We start from the raw sequence: 23,891 nt of genomic DNA on the forward strand, positions 1-23,891 counted from the left end.
AGTAGTAGTAGCAGCAGCAATATATTATAAGTGAAAGAGGGCGGGATATAAATGTCTTAAATAAATATTATAATTTCATCAATGTACTAAATAATAATACTCAATATTGATGGCCTGGCAGTGCCTGGAGCAATCTTTTGCTGAGAGGTGATTAGATGCCCTTGTTTATTTCCTCTTTGTTGTTGTGCTGTATAATAATTAATATTATTATATTGTATTATAAGTTGTAGTAGCAGCAGCAATATATTGTAAGAGAGAGAGGGCAATAAATATTATAATTTCATCAATGTAGTAAATAACAATACTCAACAACAAGGGGGCGGAGTTTGGGTTCCTTCCCTCTCCTTTCTATGGGCGGGGTCTCAGTGGTGGGAGCCAATCAGGGACGAGGGGGGCGTGGCGCTGGCCCGGAGTTTGGGTTTCTTCCCTCTCCTTTCTATGGGCGGGGTCTCAGTGGTGGGAGCCAATCAGGGACGAGGGGGGCGTGGCGCTGGGCTGGAGTTTGGGTTCCTTCCCTCTCCTTTCTATGGGCGGGGTCTCAGTGGTGGCATGCGAAGGCATAACGGGAGCCAATCAGGGAGGAGGGGGGCGTGGCGCTGTCCCGCGCAGGCGCAGTGCGAGCCTCTCGATCCCTTTCGTCGCCGTCCTCGTCAGTCGCTCAGTTGCCGCCGCCGCGCACGGAGCAAGGCGCGCCTTCTCCCCCACCCTCCCTCCTGCGCGCGACACGCCCTCGCCAGCTTCCTCTCGGCCCGGTTCTAACGCGATGGTGGATTACCACGCCGCCGGACAACCAGCTTCTTATCAGTACGGCGGCAACGGGCCCGGCATCGGGGACTACATGGCTCAAGAGGACGACTGGGACCGGGACCTCCTGCTCGACCCCGCCTGGGAGAAGCAGCAGCGCAAGGTGAGAGGGAAACGAGCGCCTCTGGGCATGTGCAGAGCGCCCCCTGGCTTCTGCTTCCTCTCCCTTCCCCTTGAAACCAATCTATAGACAAGACTTACCAGGACATGGGCAAACTTGGGCCTTCCAGGTGTTTTGGACTTCAACTCCCACAATTCCTAGCGGCCTCAGGCCCCTTCCTCAGCCACAGGAAGGGGCCTGTGGCCGCTAGGAATTGTGGGAGTTGAAGTCCAAAACACCTGGAAGGCCCAAGTTTGCCCATGTCTAAAGTAAACAAAAGGGAAAGAGACATAAATAGAGTTCTGATTGCCCTTGCTTATTATTTTTATACATTTTATCGAATTTTATACTATTTTTGGGAAAAATATACACTTTGGGAAATGGAAAGAGTGATTTACAAAAGGGAAAGAGAGATAAATATAGTTCTGATTTCCCTTCTTTTTTGTTTTCATGCTTTTTATTCTGTTTTATCATATTTTATACTATTTTTGGGGGGAAAGTATACTTTGGAAAATGTGTTCTATTTTATCATCGAATTTTAAATACTATTTTTGGGGAAAAATGTACTTTGGGAAATGGAAAGAGTGATTTACAAAAGGGAAAGAGAGATAAATAGAGTTCTGATTGCCCTTGCTTATTACTTTCATGCATTTTATTCTGTTTTATCATCTTATTTTATACTATTTTGGGGGAAAAATATACTTTGGGAAATGGAAATAGTGATTTACAAAAGGGAAAGAGAGATAAGTATAGTTCTGATTGCCCTTGCTTATTGTTTTTATACATTTTATTCAGTTTTATCATATTTTATACTATTTTTGGGGAAAAAGTATACTTTGGAAAATGTGTTCTGTTTTATCATCGAATTTTATATACTACACAAAACACATATACACAGACTGGGCCACAGCAACGTGTGGTAGGGGACAGCTCGTGTGTGTGTGTGTATATATATATTTGTGTTTATGTGTACACACACACACACACATATATGCATACATAAATAAATACACAAAACACATATACATAAACTGGGCCACAGCAACGTGTGGTAGGGGGCGGCTTGTGTGTGTGTGTGTGTGTGTGTGTATATTTGCGTGTATGTGTGTGTACACACACACATATATGCATAAATAAATACACAAAACACATATACACAGATTGGGCAATGTGTGGTAGGAGACGGCTCGTGCGTGTGTGTGTATATATGTATGTGTGCACGCACACTTCCTCCAGGGCAAACCAAGAATGGGCAACTTTGAAGTTCCTGAACAAACTCAGAAGTGAAGTGGGCAGATCAAATATTAATTATATATGATATGTTACAAGCATACAAGTGCAGAGTTGTTTTTTTCTGCTCCACAGTCACACAAGGTGGAGGATTCTTTTAGGCAGTGCCATTTTGCCAGGTTGTCTTTTCATCTGCCCACTCCGGCTTCTGAGTCTGTTCAGGGACTTCCAAGTTGCCTGTTCTTGGTTTTCCCCCAAGAGGAAGACCCTTGTGGGGAGGGGGGCATCCAGTTGCGGTTTCCTGGTTTAGCTGCCCGGAAGGAGACTCTTGCTATATTGTCAAAGGCTTTCATACCTGGAATCAGTAGGTTGTTGTGAGTTTTCTGGGCTGTATGGCCCTATTCCAGAAGTTTTGCTTGCATCTATGGCAGGCATCCTCAGAGGTGGTGAGGCCTGTTGGAAACTCCGAAAATGGGGTTTATATATCTGTGGAATAATGTCCCGGGTTGGAGAAAACTATTGTCTATTGAGGTAGGTGTGAATGTTTCAATTGGCCACCTTGATTAGCATTTAATGGTCTAGCAGTTTCAAGGTCGGGCTTCTTACTGCCTGGGGGAATCCTTTGTTGGGAGGTGATCGGCCAGCCCTGATTTTTTTCCTGTCTGGAGTTCCCCTGCTTTTTTTGCTGCTCTTTATTTACTTTGTCAACAGTAAATAAAGAACAACACTCAAAAACAGAGGAATTCCAGACAAGAAACAGATTTTATATATCTGTCTACCTAATCTTTATTTACTTTGTGAAATCGTATAGTAGGACCAGCAGATAATAACAACAATAACAGCTATGTCATTGGTAATAATAATAATAATAATAATAATAATAATAAAACAATGACAGCAATGTCATAGATGATGATAATAATAATATTAATAATTTATTTGTAGGCTGCCCTATCTCGACGAAGACACTCGACAGATAATTCAATGCATATAAAGAACATATAAACAAATTACATAATTAAAACCTAATAGGAGCCCCCAGTGGTGCAATAGGTTAAACCCTTGTGCTCGCAGGACTGCTGACCAAAAGGTCAGGGGTTTGAATCTGGGGAGTGGATGAGCTCCCATCTGTCAGCTCCAGCTTCTCGTGCGGGAGCATGAGAGAAGCCTCCCACAAGATTGTAAAACATCTGGGCGGGCCCTGGGCAACATCCTTGCAGATGGCCAATTCTCTCACACCAGAAGCGATTTGCAGTTTTTCAAATCGCTCCTGACACAAAAAATAAATCATAATCCTAGCCATCTACTATTCAATACAGAGGAAGAATGTGCTTGAATCCAGGCCATTAATATCCAGCTTAAAATTCCTTTTCGGTCATTGGCCTTGTATCTATATATTGTGCGTTAGGGAAAGCACTGGAGGACTGTGGGTTGGAGGAAACAAGTTCTTTATTGTTGGCAGAGGGAGGATTCGAGTGACCAGATATTTGGTCCAGAAACAGGCGTGCCCATGATCGTGTTTGGAGGCCAGTTTCAGTGCTGAGTTTTTAATGAGACATAGAGTACCTTTGGGAATTTCGGAGCAATGTGGAGATTCCCAGACAAAGGGCAGCCCTGGATGGTAGAGGAATACAGAATACATCCATAGGTGAAGTTGGCCCTTTCCTAGGTCTGCCACATGAGGAACTGTGATGAGTGCGGGATCTTGGGGCAGAGGTTGCAATGAGATCTGTAGGCTACAAGAAAGGAGATTCCACCTGAACATGAGGAAGAACTTTCTGACTGTGAGAGCTGTTCAACAGTGGAACTTTCTGCCCCAGAGTGTGGTGGAGGCTTCTTCTCTGGGGGGTTTGAAACAGAGGCTGGATGGCCATCTGTCAGGTGTGCTTTGAATGCAATTTTCTGCTTCTTGTCAGGTTGTTGGACTGGATGGCCCACGGGATCTCTTCCAACTCCATGATTCGGGGACCAGATAAAATTTTTACTGCTGGGAAGCAATGCGACAGAATGGGCTCCCTGATGTTAATTCAATACTTCTTGTTTCCACAACGAGACACATTTTTCCAAAATCCAGGTATCACAGGGACAGAAAGTAAGGTGAAATTTTGTAAACAGGGGCAGAGGCAGTAACACAAACATCACCTTCCCTATGCTATCCAGACGGGCCCAATGGTGGCACAGCAGAATAAACCGCTGAACTGCTGAACTTTCTGACCGAAAGGTTGGCAGTTTGAATCTGGGAAGTGGGGTGAGCTCCTGCTATTAGGCCCAGCTTCTGCCACCCTAGCAGTTCGAAAACATGGACATGTGAGTAGATCAATAGGTACCGCTTCTGCGGGAAGGTAACGGTGCTCCATGCAGTCATGCTGGCCACATGACCTTGGAGGTGTCTATGGACAACGCCGGCTCTTCGGCTTAGAAATAGAGATGAGCACCCCCCTCCCCCCCTCCCCCGGGGAGTCAGACACAACTAGACTTAATGTCAGGGGAAACTTAGAATCATAGAGTTGGAAGAGACCTCATGGGCCATCCAGTCCAACTCCCTGCCAAGAAGCGGGAATATTGCATTCAAAACACCCCTGACAGATGGCCATCCATCCATTTTACCTTTATCCTAGCCAAAGCTAGCTATACACACACATACACACAATTATATAGGGCTACAGAACCTGCCTTGTTTATAATGTGGGGATTTCCTGTACATTGGATGTTTACCGCATTTATATGCTTGACATAAGCAGTCTGGCATGTGACAAGGAAAGGGAACAAGCATCAGCAAAGGAAAAGAAAAGATTAATATTTACAGCAGAAATTTACTTCGGAGGATGGAGTGTTTCATGACCAAAGAAGCCTTAGTTTGAATGAACTCTGTGTCACAGGAAGCTTGTAATGGGGAGTTGAAGAAAAAGTGCCATAGTGTCGAATGTCCTTCCAGAACATTTTCTGACCAAGCGGAAGGTTGATGCTGCTGCGGATGTTCATTTCCATATTCATAGGATGTTAATTTACATATTCTTAGGCTAGAAATGCTCAGAGGTGATTTGGCCTGTTCCTTTATCTGAAATATATAGCCCAAAGCATCATTAATTGGTGGTCCTCCAGGTCTGACCCTGCTTAGCATTGAAAATCAAATGGATTCTGTTGTTTTGTGTGTGTGTTTCAGTAGTGACTTGAGATACTGCAAGTCGCTTTTGGTGTGAGAGAATTGACTGTCTGCAAGGACGTTGCCTAGGGGACGCCCGGATGTTTTACCATTCCGTAGGTGGCTTCTCTCGTGTCTCCACATGGAAAGCTGGAGCTGACAGATGGGAGCTCACCCCACTCCCTGGACTCGAACCGCCGACCTTTTGGTCAGCAGTCCTGCCAACACAGGAGTTTAACTATTTTTAGTATGTTTTATTCCATTTATATGTTTTAAATGTTTTATAATTTGATATGTTATATTTATTATTTGTTGCACTTACTGCATTTAAACTTTAGACCAGGCATGGGCCAACTTTGGCCCTCCAGGTGTTTTGGACTTCAACTCCCACAATTCCTAACATCCCCTGCTTTAAAGGGTTTTAAAGGTAGTTGGCAAATAATACGGATATCCCAGAAGATTGCTCACTGCAGACCTTTTGGGATTGTACACTCCAATGTTTATTTTCCCCCAGTCTTCTCTCCAGATTGATTTATATCCCATGGAGGGAGGCAGAAGGTGCTGCAGGATATGGAAGGGGGTGTGTTGACTGATTTTTCTCCCGGCTCAGCTGCTGGGGAGCTACATTTTTAATTACAAGCGGCTCATCCTGGAAGGCCCCTCTTGGGGGCTCTTGGACTGCTCAGAATTGCTCGTGCCATTTTTATGGGTGACATGGAACTGTCTCCTCCCAACATGAGCAGTAAATGCTGTGAAATATATCCATCATGTACATCATTTCCATCTCTTGCACCACCTAACTTCCTGCCCCTCCCCCTGTTTTTTTTAATGATATTCGAGCTCTTAATTTAAGAGCCAGGGATGCCCTCTAGGAATGCAGGCTCTCCTCCTCTATTTGATTTATTTCCTGTTATTTATTTATTTATTTATTGTTTACCCTATTTCTATCGCGCCTTTCTCTACCCAGAAGGAGACTCAAGGTGGCTTTACATATAGGCAATGCTTTTGGACAACATACAGTTAAAATGCATTTATATTAAAATTTAAATTAATGCACATTAAAACATATTTATTTATTTATCGTATCAGAAGCGAACCAAGGGTACAGCTATAATGTATTTAAAAACCATACTAAATGTCTTGTTGAAGGCTTTCATGGCCGGAATCACTGGGTTGTTGTAGGGTTTTTTTCAGGCTATATGGCCATGTTCTAGAGCAGTGGTTCTCAGCCTGGGGTCCCCAGATGTTTTTGGCCTTCAACTCCCAGAAATCCTAACAGCTGCTAAACTGGCTGGGATTTCTGGGAGTTGTAGGCCAAAAACATCTGGGGACCCCAGATTGAGAACCACTGTTCTAGAAGCATTCTCTCCTGACGTTTCGCCTGCATCTATGGCAAGCATCCTCAGAGGTAGTGAGGTCTGTGGGAACTAGGAAAATGGGTTTATATATCTGTGGAATGACCAGGGTGGGACAAAGGACTCTTGTCTGTTGGAGCTAGGTGTGAATGTTTCAACTGACCACCTTGATTAGCATTTGATGGCCTGGAAGTGCCTGGGAGAATCTTCTGTTGAGAGGTGATTAGATGTCCCTGATTGTTTTCTCCCTGTTGTCTTTCCAATGTAATTTTAGAGTTTATTAATACTGGTAGCCAGATTTTGTGCTTGTTACAAAGGTGGGACTGAGAGCAGGGCCTCCCCAGGTGATCTTAAAGTCCTCAGTGGTTCGTAAGGAGAGATACGTTCGGACAGGTAAGTTGGGAACTGTTTAGGGCTTTATAGGCCAAAGCCTATATAAAAACATTACATTCACTATTAACATAAAATTGATATTCCATTTTTTTCTTGTCAGAGTGAAATTGATAATAGGAAACCAATTTCATATCCAGTAATCAAATAGTACGGACGATTTCATGTATTTTTTATGGGATGTTGACCTGTAGCTTTCATCAGATTCTCAAAAAAGCTGAAGACAGGGTGTGAATCGCTGTTCTAGTACGTCTGACCAGCATTCACTTTTTAATCAATGGGTAGGGCAGTTTTATACAGAAAGGAAGAAATCTATACAGTGCTCAGAAATGTTAGAAAGCATATACATACAATGGTAGGGTGTGGGTTGTATTCGGTATGTGTTTGTCAAATGTTTTGATACGGCCAATGGACTAATCAATAAAACGTACTACTACAATGCTAGGGATGTCTGTTAGGTGTGCGAAAAGGACCAAATTTCATCTGTAGTGAAAGTCGCCATTTTCGAATGTTTTTCTTGGGCGCCTCCAAGAATCCTCCAACCCTAAAAAGCCATGCACCACCTGCTGTTCTAGCCACTGTCTCTGAGGTCAGCTGTCATGTTCGGTAGCCCTGACAGGTCTTGTTCTTAGCCTCCTGTGAGGTGCGGAGGATTTCTGCTTCCATCGCTCTGGCCTGTGATGTGGAAATATTTGCTCAGGGCCGACAGAGTTCTCAAGCTGCAAGGGAGACCCACTCCGGCTCGCTCAGTGTTAAAAGGCATGTGCTTGGTGGGGGTGGAGGGAGAGACTCAAATTAACACAGACAGCCCAGTTGGGGCCTCCGGGCATTCTCTCTTCCCTCCCCACCGCCACTGCATTTCCCTTCTCCAGGCCCATTGCAAAAAGGCTTAGTTTCTGGACTTCTTTCTAGAGAATGACAGCTGCTGTTGCAAAAGGGCAGAATTGTGAACCAGGATGTGTCTGACGGAGGTGTTGCCTTGCTTTGCGGAATTGGTGGGTGGGTTTAGTGTGTCCGGAAACAGCGCCCTGTAATTTCTTTGCAGCATATGGCCTGATAATGCTGTAGTGCAGGTATGAGCAAACTTCGACCCTCCAGGTGTTTTGGACTTCAACTCCCACAATTCCTAACAGCCGGTAGGCTGTTAGGAATTGTGAGAGTTGAAGTCCAAAACACCTGGAGGGACGAAGTTTGCCCATGCCTGTTGTAGTATTGGAAGGAAGTGTAAAAATACTAATGCTGTTGTTGCTGTGAGTTCTCCGGACTGTAAGGCCATGTTCCAGAAGCATTCTCTCGCAGTGTTTCAACCACATCTATGGCAGGTATCCTCAGAGGTTGGGAGGTATATTGGAAACTAAGCAAGGGAGGATTGTTGTAGGCTTTTTTGGGCTATATGGCCATGTTCTAGAGGTATTCTCTCCTGCCGTTTCGCCTGCATCTATGGCAAGCATCCTCAGAGGTTGTGAGGTCTGTCAGAACTAGGAAAATGGGTTTATATATCTGTGGAACAACCAGGGTGGGATAGAGAGGAAACACTGGGTCGTTGTAGGTTTTTCCGGGTTATATGACCATGTTCTAGAGGCATTCTCTCCTGACGTTTCGCCTGCATCTATGGCAAGCATCCTCAGAGGTAGTGAGGTCGGTTGGAACTAGGAAAATGGTTTATATATCTGTGGAATGACCAGGGTGGGATAGAGAGGAAACACTGGGTTGTTGTTGTAGGTTTTTCCGGGTTATATGGCCATGTTCTAGAGGCATTTTCTCCTGACATTTCGCCTGCATCTATGGCAAGCATCCTCAGAGGTAGTGAGGTCTGTTGGAACTAGGAAAATGGGTTTATATATCTGTGGAATGACCAGGGTGGGATAGAGAGGAAACACTGGGTTGTTGTAGCTTTTTCCGGGTTATATGGCCATGTTCTAGAGGCATTTTCTCCTGACATTTCGCCTGCATCTATGGCAAGCATCCTCAGAGGTAGTGATGCCTCTAGAACATGGCCATATAACCCGGAAAAACTTACAACAACCCAGTGATTCCGGCCATGAAAGCCTTCGACAATACAGAGAGGAAACAATCTGGGACATCTAATCACATCTCAACAAAAGATTGCCCCAGGCACTGCCAGGCCATCAAATGCTAATCAAGGTGTTCAGTTGAAACATTCACACCTAGCTCCAGCAGACAAGAGTCCCTTGTGATTAGATGTGCCTGATTAGAGTTATTGTTTTGTCCTGTTAGGAGAGGGTTTGCCTTTGCTTTCCTCTGAGGCTGATTTTCTAGGTGTCTGCTAGTGGGTTTCTTTGGCTGTGCGGGGTTTGAGCCAAAATCCAATGATCTCACTGTTGTAAATAAATACTTCTCCTTTCCCCCCAACATTGATCAGCAGCAACTATGTTGTCAATTCACTCCTTGTTCAATAACTTGTTTTGCACTGCAGTTAACTCTCCCAGCCTCTTGTGCTTGTCTTGGCCCTGTTTCTCTTGCCCCAAACTTCATTCCCTCCTCCCCTCGAGTCCCAGAAAATCTGAATTTCAGGCACTTCCCTGCCTTGTCTGCGGAATTACTCTTGACAACCATGGAAGAATGACTCGATCCCAGGCAGCCGAGGCTTTCCATTCTGAATTCTGTAGGGCGAGTAGCGAGTAGCGGCTGAGCCAAGGTGGCCATCTGGTATTTGGTTTAATTATCTTAATTGCACGCTGTCTTTAAGGCAGAGTTAAGAGCCTTGGAGCCAAATTCAGGGAGCAGGGAGACTTGGAGTTGGCGGGAGGAAAAAAACTCCCCGCCTCCCGGGAACCTTGTTCCGAGTCGAACCAAGCTGTGTGGGTCAAACACATGTAAACCAAGCTTGCACTTTCCACACACAAAAAACCCAGTTGCAGGGCTTGAAAGCAAGCAAGCGAGCGAAGGGGCAGCCGTTAGACTTTCTGCTGAATGAGAGCCAGCTCAGTGCTGCTAATGACTTTCCCATGTTTTCTGGCATAGCTGTGGCCTGGAGGGAGGGCAGGCCTCGCTTTCCAAAAGCCTGTTCATGTAACCGTTGCTGGGGAAGGTGGGAGAGGCAAAGAGGAGGAGGAGGAGAAGGTGCGGCCTCTTCAACCCAGAACAGTAGCCTGGCCCCACCTGCCACACCTGGCTATATGCTTTAAGTCAACCTTTTCACCGTGACGTGGCACCAGTGCTATTTTTACAAAGAGAGTGCAGCTAAGAGTAAAGCATATGGAGCATATGGCTCTCAAGGGAGGCTCGCTCTCCCGTTCCAGGGGCTCTTCAAGGTGTTGCAATGGGGTGTGCCTTCCCATTTCTCCCTCCCGCTCTTTCCCCTAATATGTAAAACTGTTGGGTGTTGAGCACTTTGGCAGAATCGGCGTTGTGTAAACACCTCCTTGACTTGAAGCCACAAGACCAGAAGGGTGGGTGTAGAGAGCTCTTGCGCTCTAATGTTTGTCTGCCAAAGCGCACTTCCCGGCAGCACCCAGAAAAGCAGAACATCCCATTGGGAAAGAGGTGGAATTTACCTTCCCGGTCATTCTAGTTTGCAACATGCAATGAATGTGAAAGCTGCATATCCTTCCCCTCCAGCAACTTAACTTTTAAGTGATTCACTTTGAGAATTAGAAGCTTAAGCCGCCAAACTGCTCTCACGTCTCTTTCTAAACCAGTGGTTCTCAATCTTCCTAATTTATTATTTATCGTGTCAGGAGCAAACCGAACAGTTGTATTGCATTTTTTACCAAACAAACAAGCAAAAACACAAAGTTTGCAAGTTTGGTAGTTGATTAAATGTCCTTTGACCAGTATCTGGCCACTTGGAGTGCCTCTGGTGTTCCTATAAGAAGGTCCTCCAATGTTCATGTGGCAGGGCTCAGGTTGCATTGCAGCAGGTGGTCAGTGGTTTGCTCTTCCCCACACTCGCATGTCGAGGATTCCACTTTGTAGCCCCATTTCTGAAGGTTGGCTCTGCATCTCGTGGTGCCAGAGCGCAGTCTGTTCAACGCCTTCCAAGTCGCCCAGTTTTCTCCCAGAGGGAGTCTCCCATTTGGTATCAGCCACTGATTGAGGTTCTGGGTTTGAGCCTGCCACTTTTGGACTCTCGCTTGCTGAGGTGTTCCAGCGAGTGTCTCTGTAGATCTTAGAAAACTATTTCTTGATTTAAGTCATTGACGTGCCGGCTGATACCCAAAACGGGGTTGAGCTGGAGATGTCACTGCCTTGGTCCTTTCACTTTGGCTGCTACTTCCCAGCGGATGTCAGGTGGTGCAATACCAGCTAGACAGTGTAGTTTCTCCAGTGGTGTAGGGCGCAGACACCCCGTGATACTGCGGCATGTCTCATTAAGAGCCACATCCACTGTTTTAGCGTGGTGAGATGTGTTCCACACTGGGCATGCGTACTCAGCAGCAGAGTAGCATAGCCATGACCTAATGCCATGACCCCTTAATACAGTTCCTCATGTTGCAGTGACATCCAACCACAAAATTATTTTTGTTGCTACTTCATAAGTGTAATTTTGCCACAGTTGTGAATTGTAATATAAATATCTGATATGCAAGAGGTATCTTCATTCACTGGACCAAATTTGGCACAAATACCCAATACGTCCAAGTGTGGAGTTGTAGTTCACCTACATCCAGAGAACACTGTAGACTCAAATAATGTTGGATCTGGACCAAGCTTAGCACAAATACTCATTATACCCAAATATAAACACTGGTGGAGTTTCAGTAAAATGGACCTTCACATTTGGGTGTTGTAGTTGCTGGTATTTATATTTTTCCTACAATCAAAGATTATTCTGAACCCCACCAATTATAGAATTTGACCAAACTTCCCACACAGAACCCCCATGACCAACAGAAAATACCGTATTGTCAAAGGCTTTCATGGCTGCAATCATTGGGTTGTTGTAGCTTTTTTCCGGACTATATGGCCTCACTACCTCTGAGGATGGTTGCCATAGATGCAGGCGAAACGTCAGGAGAAAATGCCTCTAGAACATGGCCATATAGCCTGAAAAAACCTACAACAACCCATTAAATACTATGTTTTCTGATGGTCTTTGGCAACCCTTCTGACATGTCCTCGTGACCCCCTGCCCCAGGGGTCCCAACCCCCAGGTTGAGAAGCACTGTTCTAAACTGTGGGAAAGGCAAGATGAGAGAGAGAAATATCCTCCCTCTTTTGGTCCCTTTTGCTTTGATGTTTTGGAATGAGTAGTCTGTTATTAGGGGCCGCGATGGTGCAGCAGGTTAAACCGCTAAGCTGCAGAACTTGTTGACCAGAAGGTTGGTGGTTCAAATTGTAGGACAGGATGAGCTCCTGCTGTTAGCCCCAGCTTCTGCCAACCTAGCAGTTCCAAAACATGCAAATGTGAATAGATCAATAGGTACCACTTTGGCGGGAAGGTTACAGTGCTCCATGCAGTCATGCCAGCCACATGACCTTGGAGGTGTCTATGGACAATGCCAGCTCTTCGGGTTAAAAATGGAGATGAATACCAACCCCCCCCCCCCCCCCGAGTCGGAATTGACTAGACTTAATGTTAAGGGGAAACCTTTACCATTAGTCGGTTACCAGTTAAGATATGGCCTGGGATTTGGACCCACGGGGAATACACAGCATTTCCAGAAAACATTACTCCGCTCAAAACATTGTCCTTTGCAGTACTGTAGTTATTTCCCTCGCAATGCAGATTGCAAGCTAGCCATTTTCAGAGAAGAACACCTTTTCTAAGGTGAGATAAAAGTTGAGGTGGAATGTGACCTGACTGCCCTTAGTGACAATCCCATGTTTTCCCTTAGGCTTCCTGCCATGTCTTTGGAGAAATCAAAGATCCCTTTCCTCCTCCTCTTCCTATGGTGTGCTTCTCAGCAACTTCCTGAAAAGCCTTGACATGAATAAAGGAAAACCCTGCCATTGTGAATCAGATGTGCCCTTAGATAGTCATCTGGAATCAATTCGGCCGGGCCTGTTTGGTCCTGCTGGGCTGAAGCTGTACACAGCCTCGGTCATGGTCTCAAAGTCTTGTTTAAACACTCCTCCGAGGAAGTGTTTTGGTAGAGAAACTCCTACTGTTCCTTTGCAAATCAGACTTTGACAAACATCCTTTCCCAGATTTATTTTTTAAAGAAACTTTAAAAATCAGTTGCTGTTCGGTTTTCTTCCTGGCAGTTGGGTTGTTTGCTTGGATGTAGAAGAATCTTGCTCCTGGCAAGCTTTCTTCCTCCATGTGGCTGGCTGAAAGGTTGGAGGAATGCTGAGCGTCTTGTGACCGTCCGTTTTACCCCAAATGCTGAAGAAGCTCTTTAAAACTTGCAGAAAAACTGCATGTGCTTTAGAGTCCTGATTGTCCTCTAAATCCTTATGAGACTGGGACATTTCGCTGTATTTAATGTGACTTCTCAGCGTGCAAAAGACTCATACTGGAAAGAGTTGTGGGGGGTCTTGGGATGGTGATTGTTGTCTGTTTGTGCACGTTTCTGTTTTTGTTTTTAATGTTGATGCGGTCAATAAACTATTCAATAAACTTGGCTGACTCATACTGGAAAGATAAATAAATGTTGATTATTTTAACCATTCTGTTTATAATTTTATTTTAATATTTCTACGTATTAGGCTTTGAATTGTATTGTTTTGAACACCGTGCACTGCTTTGAGTCTTGTTTCAGAGAGGAAATAAAATTATTATTATTATTACTATTATTATTACTATTATTATTATTATTATTATTTGAAACACAAGATGAGTCCACAGCAGACACTCTGCTGGTTATTGTATTGGATCACCCATCGGGCACTTCCCAAGTGTCTAGGATTGTGTGATGTATCGGCGAATAATGCATGCAGATACCAGTAAGGTGGCCTTCTTCAGCTGGCAAATGCTAATTTTGTCAGCGCCGATTGTGTTTAAGTGCAGGCCAAAGTCTTTAGGCACTGCACCCAGTGTGCCGATCACCACTGGGTCCACCTTGACTGATTTGCGCCAGAGTCTTTGCAGTTGTATTGGATCACACGTTGCACACTTCCCAAATGTCCAGGACTCTGTGATGTATCGGCGAATAATGCATGCAGATCCCAGTAAGGTGGCCTTCTGCAGCTGGCAGATGGTAATCTTGTCAGCGCTGATTGTGTTTAAGTGTAGGCCAAGGTCTTTAGGCACTGCACCCAGTGTGCCGATCACCATTGGGACCACCTTGACTGGTTTGTGCCAAAGTCTTTGCAGTTCGATCTTTAAATCCTCATATCGTATCATCTTTTCCAGTTGTTTCTCTTCAATCCTGCTGTCACCTGGGATTGCAACATCGACAATCCATACTTTGTTCTGAGGTCAGGAGTATTGTGCTACAAAACTGTTTGTCTGAATCCGGAAGTCTCAGAGGAGTTTGACGTGTTCATTCTCTGTAACTTTTTCCGGCTCGTGATCCACCAGTTCTTTGTCGCAGGCAGATGTTATTTGTGGCACAAGTTCCAATGAATCATTTGAGCAACGGTGTTATGCCTCTGCTTGTAGTCTGTCTGCACGATCATCTTGCAGCAGCTGAGGATGTGATCTGTTGTTTCATCTGCTTCCTTGTAGAGTCTATATTTGGGATCTGTTGTCGACTTTTCAATTCTGGCTCTGATGGCATTTGTTCGAATGGCTTGTTCTTGGGCTGCCAGAATCAGGCCCTCCTTTGTCTCCTTTTTCAGAGTCCCATTTGTGAGCCACAGCCATGTTGTTTTCTTTGTCAATTTGGCTCTCAATTTTTCCCAGGAACTGTCCATGGAGAGCCTTCTTTTGTCAGTTTTCGCTTCTGCTCTGGATTGTGTTTTTACGGTATTCCCTCTGCTTGTAGTCTGTCTGCGCGATCTTCTTGCAGCAGCTCAAGATGTGATCTATTGTTTCATCCGCTTCCTTGCAGAGTCTGCATTTGGGATCACCCTCTGTTTTTGTAATGGATGGAGGAAAGGATACCCTTTCCAGCTTTGAAATGTTTAGCTCACAGGCATCAACTTCCAACAAGACACACATCTGAATATTTCATCATTGTTTTATAGAAATCTGTGCATAAATGGTTTCTCATTAGCATGTTTTCAGTTCATTACCTGCTGGTTCGTTCATTAGTTAGTTTTGTTTCCCCCTTATTCTCCTTGAGATAGTTTTTGCAAAACAAGAAAAGTGAGAATGTTTGCTTGTTGGGACCAGAGGACCGTTGTGAAGGCTGGGGGAGCGCGGCGGCCTCTTATTAAAACCTTCACATCTTTAGATGTGGTTCCTTTGAAGTTTAAACATGAGCACTTTTTAGGATATCATTTGTATTTATGCCTGGTATGATATCAAGCAAAGGGAGAAGAAAGCCCCGGTATCATGGGACTGTAAGTGAATGTAGAGTGGAGTATGTCAAGGTTAAGAAAGGGTGTGTTCTCTTAAGTCCCATACGTCAAACAGCCATGCCAGTATTTGAACAGTGGGTGACATTCCTCTGTCATGTGGCTTCCTGTAGCGTATGGCTGAGGACATATTATCTTTAGGTGTGTGTATGAGACTGACTTAAGGAGTGCTGGGTATGTATGACACGGTTGTTTCTTACTGCAAATGCAACCTAACGTATGCAATAGTTGAAAACCCTTGGCCTCATATGATTCATAAATATGATGATGTGCAATATGCAAGTGTTTATTAACTCTGGAAGGCCTGCTAGGCTTCTAAGGCTGCAACAACAACAGGCAAGGGTGTTTTGGACAGTTGTGGAAGTCCAAAACACCTGGAGGGCCAAAGTTTGCCCATTCCTGATCTACACTGTAGAATGAATGCGGTTTGACAGCATATAACAGCCATTGCTCAAGGCTGTGGAAACCTAGGAGTTGGGTTGTTGTAGGTTTTTTCGGGCTATATGGCCATGTTCTAGAGGCATTCTCTCCTGACGTTTCGCCTGCATCTATGGCAAGCATCCTCAGAGGTAGTGAGGTCCTAGGAGTTGTAGTTTGGTGAGGCACCAGCCCTCCTTGCCAGAGATATACTACAACTTCCATGATTATATAGCATTGAGATATGGTGTCAAACTGTATTGATCCTATAGCATCGCTGTACCCTAAATCTCAGAGTTGCCAAGAAAAGCATGCAAATGCAACATTAATAGGAAATAAAGGTTCAACATTTCCCATGCGTCTGATAAACGAGTGTTGCAGTTCACAGAGTACATATAATAAATTAGTCTTAAAGGTACAAGATGTCTCTGCCCATACAATTAATGGCTGTTTTTTAGAAGTTAGAATCATAGAATCATAGAGTTGGAAGAGACTTCATGGGCCATCCAGTCCAACCCCATTCTGCCAAGAAGCAGGAATATTGCATTCAAATCACCCTGACAGATGGCCATCCAGCCTCTGTTTAAAAGCTTCCAAAGAAGGAGCCTCCACCACACTCCACTGCTGAGCGGCTCTCACAGTCAGGAAGTTCTTCCTCATGTTCAGATGCAATCTTCTTTGTAAGTTTCTAAGTTGATTTGATCGACTGACCAGAAGCTTTTAAAACTTGGGTTCATTTTATTCTATTTTTCCAAGATGCTGATTGCATTGTTCTTTCTTCCAATGCTGTAGGAGTTTCCTAATCTGAATGTGTATAGGGTCGATAGAAGTTGCAGATATTGTGTATATTTATTTATTTATTTATGACATTTATATCCCACCTTCCCTAAAGAGGACTCAGAGCAGTTTATATATTACTATACTGTACTATGCCACTATACTGCAATATTATTAGTATTATCACATGTAATATGAAAATAATATTATTATATTATTATATTGTATCATTATTGGTATTATATTGTATTACAATATTATGATCAATATTATATGTACATACAATATATTATAACCATTAGCATAGCACATTATTGGTATTATTTACTTATTTATTATATATTACTATATTGTACTATACCGCTATACTGCAATATTATTAGTAATATTAAATGTAATACATATTATACAATTATTATATTTTATTATTATTATTATATTGAATTATAATTATTAGCATAGCACAATATTGGTATTATATATTACTATATTGTACTATACCACTATATTGCAATATTATTAGTAATATTATGTGTATTACATATTATACAATTATTATATTGTATTATTATTATTATATTGAATTATAATTATTAGCATAGCACATATTGGTATTATATATTACTATATTGTACTATACCACTATAGTGCAATATTATTAGTAATATTAAATGTAATATATATTATGCAATTATTATATTGTATTATTATATTGAAATACAGTACACATTATATATTATGTGTACTGTGCTTCAGCTTTGTTTTCTATTTGTGAGGTGGTGTGTGGGTTTGAGGAGTGGGATGTAAGGATATATCCTTTTGGGCACCTGTCTTTGGTGTCTTGTGGAAGTGTGTTCCAGTCTGCTTTCTGGAAGAAGGGTGCTACATCATGTTGGACATTTGGCACCATTAAGCCCCTCGTATCAGGGCAAATCTGGCCAGTAATTGAAAGAGTGGTTGCCCACATTACTTGCTTGAGTTCTCTTAAGGCCAAAGCGAGGCAGGATGTACACACTGTTTCTGGCTCTGAAACTGGCTTGAAGAAGGGGCATGCTGTTAACCTGGCTGGGCTTGAAACCAGGCTATGAATTGATCCAAACATTGGTATTGTTGGCACACCCCTTAACCAGAGGTAGTGGGTAAGCTGCTAATGGGTGAGCTGCACCGTGCCGTTTCTTGTAACACGCGGGTGTTTCTTCATTTGAAAGATAATAAGGCAAAGACCGTTTATGTGCAAACGAGAGACTGATCATGTGTATGAAATTATGAACAGGCAGAAATCCAAAATGGTGGTCTCAGTTTGCAGGGCTGATTAACCAGTTCTTAGCTGGCCCAGGAAAGCTGCAAGGAACAAATGATATTTTAAAGCTCTTCTGGTTTTGCTAGTAAATAATGGTGCTCAGAGAGAGACCCAGAGGGTGAATAACTTTCCCTGATGATTGCTGTAGTTATGTTCCTGCTTAGAAAAAACTCCCTGCGGTCATATGGCTGTGTACTTTTGAGTTGGACTAGTTTTAGGGCTAATGTGGGACTGGTTTTAGGAAAGCTGGTGGCCCAGTGGCTGCTGAACTTGCTGACTGAAAGGTCACAGGTTCGAATCCAGGGAGCGGTGTGAGCTCCCACTGTTAGCTCCAGTTTCTGCCAACCTAGCAGTTCGAAAGCATGCAAATATGAGTAGATCAATAGGTACCTTTCCAGCGGGAAGGTAACAGCGCTCCATGCTCCGGCCACATGACCTTGGAGGTGTCTACGGACAACGCCGGCTCTTCGGCTGAGAGCACCAACCTCAAGAGTCAGAAACGACTGGACTTAATGTCAGGGGGAAAAGTTTAACCTTTAGGAAAGCGAAGAGGGTTTCTTTTGGAAATATTAGTTGCATCCTCTTACAACAGCATTGTTCAACTGTTTGCATTTTATTTATCATTGTTCAACTGTTTTGCATTGCCTGTGTAGTTCTACCTGTGATGTTGTGTGATTTCGTCATTTCTGACTTTTGGTGACGCTATCACCGTTTTTCCTGTGGTTACCTTCCTCTGAGCCTTGCTTCAGGTTACTCAGTGAGTTTCCATCTCTGAGCAAAGACTGATTTCCAGACTCATTGTCCAGTGCTCAAACCATTACAGCATTCCAGCTACTTTTTCCCACTTACTCATTTTTTAAATCTACACGGCAACTGTGCATTTTATAGACTGCTGAGAGCAAGCTCCAACAAGGTCGCCTGTTAAATTGGGACTTTATTCCCTTTCACCTTTGCAGTTATACCTGTTATAGATTTTTATGGCATAGGAGGGGCTGCAGGAATAGAGATAGCATCGCCTAGTAATCTGAATATTGCTCTAAGACACTAGGAAACCAAGGTTTGAATCCTGTTGGCTATAGAAGCCCACTGAGTGACCTGCGTCAAGATTCTGTTTCAGAGGAAGGTAACAGCAAACTTTTTCTGAACGAACTCGCGATAAATCTTGTGATAGGTCTGCACACAGCAACAACACGTATTGCAAAGAGAATGGATTCAAAAGGAAGCAGTGGGGTCTAGAACAGTGGTTCTCAACTTTCCTCATACCACGACCCCTTAAAACAGTTCCTTGTGTTGTGGTGACCCTCTCCACCATAAAAACTATTTTCATTGCTACTTCATAACAGTAATTAGGCTACTGTTATTACCCTTTTTAGTTATATTGTGACCTAACCTCTAAATCAGTGTTTCTCACATTTCCTCATGCCGCGACCCCTTAATACAGTTCCTCATGTTGTGGTGACCCCCAACCATAGCATTATTTTTGTTGCTATCTCATACTGTTCTGAATCGTAATGTAAATATCTGATATGCAGGATGTATTTTTATTCACTGGACCAAATTTGGCACAAATACTCAATACGCCCAAATTTGAATATTGGTGGGGTGGAGTTGATTCTGTCGTTTGCTGGGATTTATAGTTCACCTACAATAAAAGAGCATTCTCAACTCCACCAATGATGGAATTGAACTCCCACGACCAACAGAAAATACTGCAAGGGTTTGGTGGACAATGATCTTGAGTTTTGGAGTTGTAGTTCACCTATATCCAGAGAGCACTGTGGACTCAAACAATGATGGATCTGGACCAAACTTCGCATGAATATTCAATATGCCTAAATGTCAACACTGGTGTAGTTTGGGGAAAATAGACATTGACATTTGGGAGTTGTAGTTGCTGGGATTTAAAGATAGATGCTTTTGAACTGTGGTATTGGAGGAAAGTGCTGAGAGTGCCTTGGGCAGCGAGAAGATACAACTAGTCCATACTTCAAGAAATAAAGCCTGACTGCTCACTGGAGGGAACAATAGTAGAGGCCAAGATGAAGTACTTTGGCCGCATCATGAGAAGAAAGGAAAGCTTAGAGAAGACAATGATGCTGGGGGAAATGGAAGGAAAAAGGAAGAAGGGCCGACCAAGGGCAAGATGGATGGATGGTATTCTTGAAGTGACTGGATTGACTTTGAAGGAGCTGGGGGTGGTGACGACCGACAGGGAGCTCTGGTGTGGACTGGTCCATGAAGTCACGAAGAGTCGGAAACAACTGAACGAATGAACAACAACAACAACAAAATAAAGCACTCTGAATCCTACCAATGATAGAATAGCTAAACTTCCCACACAGAACCCCCATGATCAACAGAAAATACTGTGTTTTCTGATTGTCTTTAGCAACCCTCTGACACCTCCTTTCGACCCCCCAGGGGTCTTGACCCCAGGTTGAGAAACACTGTTCTAGGAAGCTTCGCCCAAAACTGAGTGTCACTCAGTTCTCCGATGCATCCCATGTAAGAGTTGATGCATAATCATAAACATAGAAAGACTAATATTAAATCACAATCAATTGGTGGGGACGAGAGAGAGGGCCTTCTCGATGGTGGCCCCTCGACTCTGGAACTCACTCCCTAAGGACATTAGGCATGCCCCATCTCTGGCAGTCTTCAGGAGGAGCTTGAAAACGTGGTTGTTACAGTGTGCCTTCCTAGAATAACGAACCCTTAGCATTATGTCCCCCCCCAAAAAGCACTTTATATCGATTTAGGACTACTTGTATGTCTATCAATGCCCCACCTCCTGTATCTTGTTCATGCCTAGCATTATTTTTTAAACTTTAATTACATTTTGCCCAGCCATAGATTTTAAATGTACACTGTATTCTGTTTAATGTTTATGCTTTTTGTGTATGAGATTTATTTTAATTGCTTTGTTATTGTATCTGTTATTGCTTGTATTGTTGTATTGTGGGTTCGGCCTCATGTAAGCCGCACCGAGTCCCATGGGGAGATGGTAGCGGGGTATAAATAAAGTTTTATTATTATTAATATAGTAGTAGTTGTGGGTGTAGTTTGGTGTTGTAGTCCAATGAGGCACGTTGAGAAACGCTGGTCTAGAACACTGTCAGATCCTGGTCCCAAACTGGAAAAACAGAATACTGTTTTTCTGTAAGACAAGGGCAGTTGTGCTATAGTCAAAAAGTAAAACATGGACTTCCAAAACATGGTAACTCCTCCTCCTCCTTGAAGGCAGAGATCATAAATCAGGGATCCGCTTCCAAGTTCCTGGCGGTCTGGAAGGCCTCGCCAAGCATTGCACGAATAACTTGCCTTTTGCTTGAGTTGGTTTGAAGCTCAGGCAGATGAATCATCTCTTATTAGTTTCCCGATGTAACGAGTGATGATTTAAATTTCACTGGATTGGAACACGTCCAAGAAGCACAGTGTCTCGACTGAAGGCGGGTTGTGCGCTATCGCTTCTTGGGGTGCCGAGTTACACTGGGGCCGACTCAGTCTGGAGCAGAGGTCTGCGCTGGGTTGAGCAGCACAGTTGTAGAGGATTATAGGTAATTAACTACCTTACCTAACAGGTTGAGAGCTGGCTTTCTTTCTCTGCCCCATCCCCCTTTGCTCCATGCCGACAAACTACATTCAAGCTTTTTGCCCGGATGAAAACAAGTGTACCTGCCGAACTCCCAAGAGAAGGGATGTCGGCAAGAACTCTTGTAAAAGTTATTTTTTGAACTGCACCTCTTGGGAGCCATGCTGTCTAGGAGGATTTCCTGGTTCAAAAAAAAAAAAGGAACTTTCATGAGCTCTGGGTAATAACAGCAAAGCTCAAAAGAAACGAGTCCATCTCAGGGAATTATTTAATGATGCTGTGAGTTTCTTGCCTTGGGAGCGTATTTTCATCCTTCGGCCTGTCTTCATATCTATGTGTTACCTGGTTTTGGAGTTGCTTTTCCATGCATTCATGGGTTAAACCAGGGGTCCACAAATCTTTTCAACAGATGGCCAGGTCACAGTCCCTCAAACTGTTGGAGGGCCAGATTATAATTTGAAAAAAAAAACATGAATGAATTCCTATGCATGCTGCACATATCTTATTTGTAGTGCAAAAACCACTTGAAAACAATACAAAAAGTAAAATGAAGAACAATGTTAACAAATATAAATTTATTAGTATTTCAATGGGAAGTGTGGGCCTGCTTTTGGCTGATTCGATAGGATTGTTGTTGTTGCTGTTGCTTTCAAGTAATTTCAAACTTAGGATGACCCTGAGCAAGGGCCGGGTAAATGACCTTGGAGGGCCGTATCCAGCCCCCGGGCCTTAGTTTGAAGACCCCTGGTTTAAACCCTTGTGCTAGCAGGACTGAAGACCAACAGGTTGGAAGTTCGAATCCGGGGAGGGCGGGTTGAGCTCCCTGTGTCAGCTCCAGCTCCCCATGCGGGAACATGAGAGAAGCTTCCCACAAGGATGGTAAAACATCAAAACATCCGGGCGTCCTCTGAGCAATGTCCTTGTAGACTACCAATTCTCCCACACCAGAAGTGACTTACTGTTTCTCAAGTTGCTCCTGACATGAAAAAAAATCTCTCAGGTTCAACATTAACTTTGAAAAGTCCTGTAAATGTGTGGATAGAGGTCACTGTGTGGGTTTTCCTTTGGAGCTGCCAGCTTTTCACCTTGTATAATAAGGGGGACTTTGGGTGTAAAGGGGAAAATCAGCTTTACATCTCAACTTTCCTTTGCATCCCAGAGAGAGTAGCTATCTTCAAGTTTGGAAATCCAATAGGTATTGGCAAAGTATTCATATACTCCAAATAAGTTTTTTTTCCCTTCATGTTAGGAGTCACTTGAGAAACTGCAAGTTGCTTCTGGTGTGAGAGAATTGGCCGTCTACAAGGATGTTGCTCAGGGGGCGTCCAGATATTTGATGTTTTGCCATCCTTGTGGGAGGCTTCTCTCATGTCCCCGCATGGGTAGCTAGAGGTGACAGAGGGAGCTCAATCCGCTCTCCCTGGATTCGAACCACTGACCTATCAGTCAGTAGTCCTGTTGGCACAAGGGTTTAACCCATTGCACCACCGGAGGCTTCTCCAAAGAAGGTAAACCCAGTGTATTTGGAGCAGTTCCAGTGGTTCTCAACCTGGGGTCCTCAGATGTTTTTGGCCTACAACTCCCAGAAATCCCAGCTAGTTTACCAGCTGTTAGGATTTCTGGGAGTTGTAGGCCAAAAACATCTGGGGACCACTGTGTTAAACCCTTGTAATCACTTGTAATTTTTGAAGAACTACCCCATTCAAAAGACCATTGACATTTGCCGTGATGGTTGCTTGCGTGACTCCATACCTCAGTCCATACGAAACATTTCTTTATGCATGCAGATGTAACAGACACTTTGAACTAAGAATACCCAACCAAGAATGCCATGGTCTTCAGAATCACTGATAACTTCCTCAGTGAACCAGTACCCTTCCAGCTGATGTATTCAATGAACTATGTCCACTTACAGTCTATGTGTGTGGCTTGGATGTAACAGCAGCGCTAAAGGGCTACAAGTAGATTGCAACCCAGCCAGCTGCTTGTGCCTTAATCTAGTTCCAGCTCATGCTCTCTGTCTATATGTTGGAATAAGCCAAGCGGACCTGACAAGGTGGCATCATGGATGCCAACCGTCTGCTGAATTGTGGACTGTTGAAGACCAGTGGTCCATGGCAGCTATTCTTTTTGGCAGCATGTCTTCAGAGGCTCAGGTGAGAGATCCCCATTTGCTGCTGCTTGAAGCGCCACAAGATGTTCCAAAGACAATGGCCTGCATTCCTTAAAAGGAATAACAAATAAAGTAGGTTAGTGATGGTGGGTGTTATGACTGTGGTGATAGTGTCAAAATTGTGACTGAGTAGGGGGCCTGGGAATTAAGTGCAATACTATGGCAGGCAACAATAATATTAAGTACAGGTCTGTGGCTGTTCATTCCGGGGTAGATTAGAGGAAAGAATCTGGGTAATTGG

General features: G+C 43.7%; 1 protein-coding gene across 6 annotated transcripts in view; it reads left to right on the top strand.

The window, feature by feature from the left end:
* The first annotated feature begins 638 nt into the window (after positions 1-638).
* LOC137095353 (alpha-actinin-4) overlaps positions 639-23,891 on the top strand; it is a 177,287-nt gene continuing 154,034 nt past the window's right edge. For 3 of the 6 annotated variants that reach the window (XM_067461918.1, XM_067461922.1, XM_067461921.1), the window contains exon 1: positions 640-907. In XM_067461918.1, the coding sequence (XP_067318019.1) occupies positions 764-907 (144 nt within the window). In that variant the 5' untranslated portion in view covers positions 640-763. Of the gene's footprint in view, positions 908-23,891 lie in introns of all 6 variants that reach the window. The other 3 variants (XM_067461919.1, XM_067461923.1, XM_067461920.1) reach the window with 2 other exon arrangements.

Source organism: Anolis sagrei, chromosome Y (assembly GCF_037176765.1).
Source record: "Anolis sagrei isolate rAnoSag1 chromosome Y, rAnoSag1.mat, whole genome shotgun sequence".
Classification (NCBI taxonomy): domain Eukaryota; kingdom Metazoa; phylum Chordata; class Lepidosauria; order Squamata; family Dactyloidae; genus Anolis; species Anolis sagrei.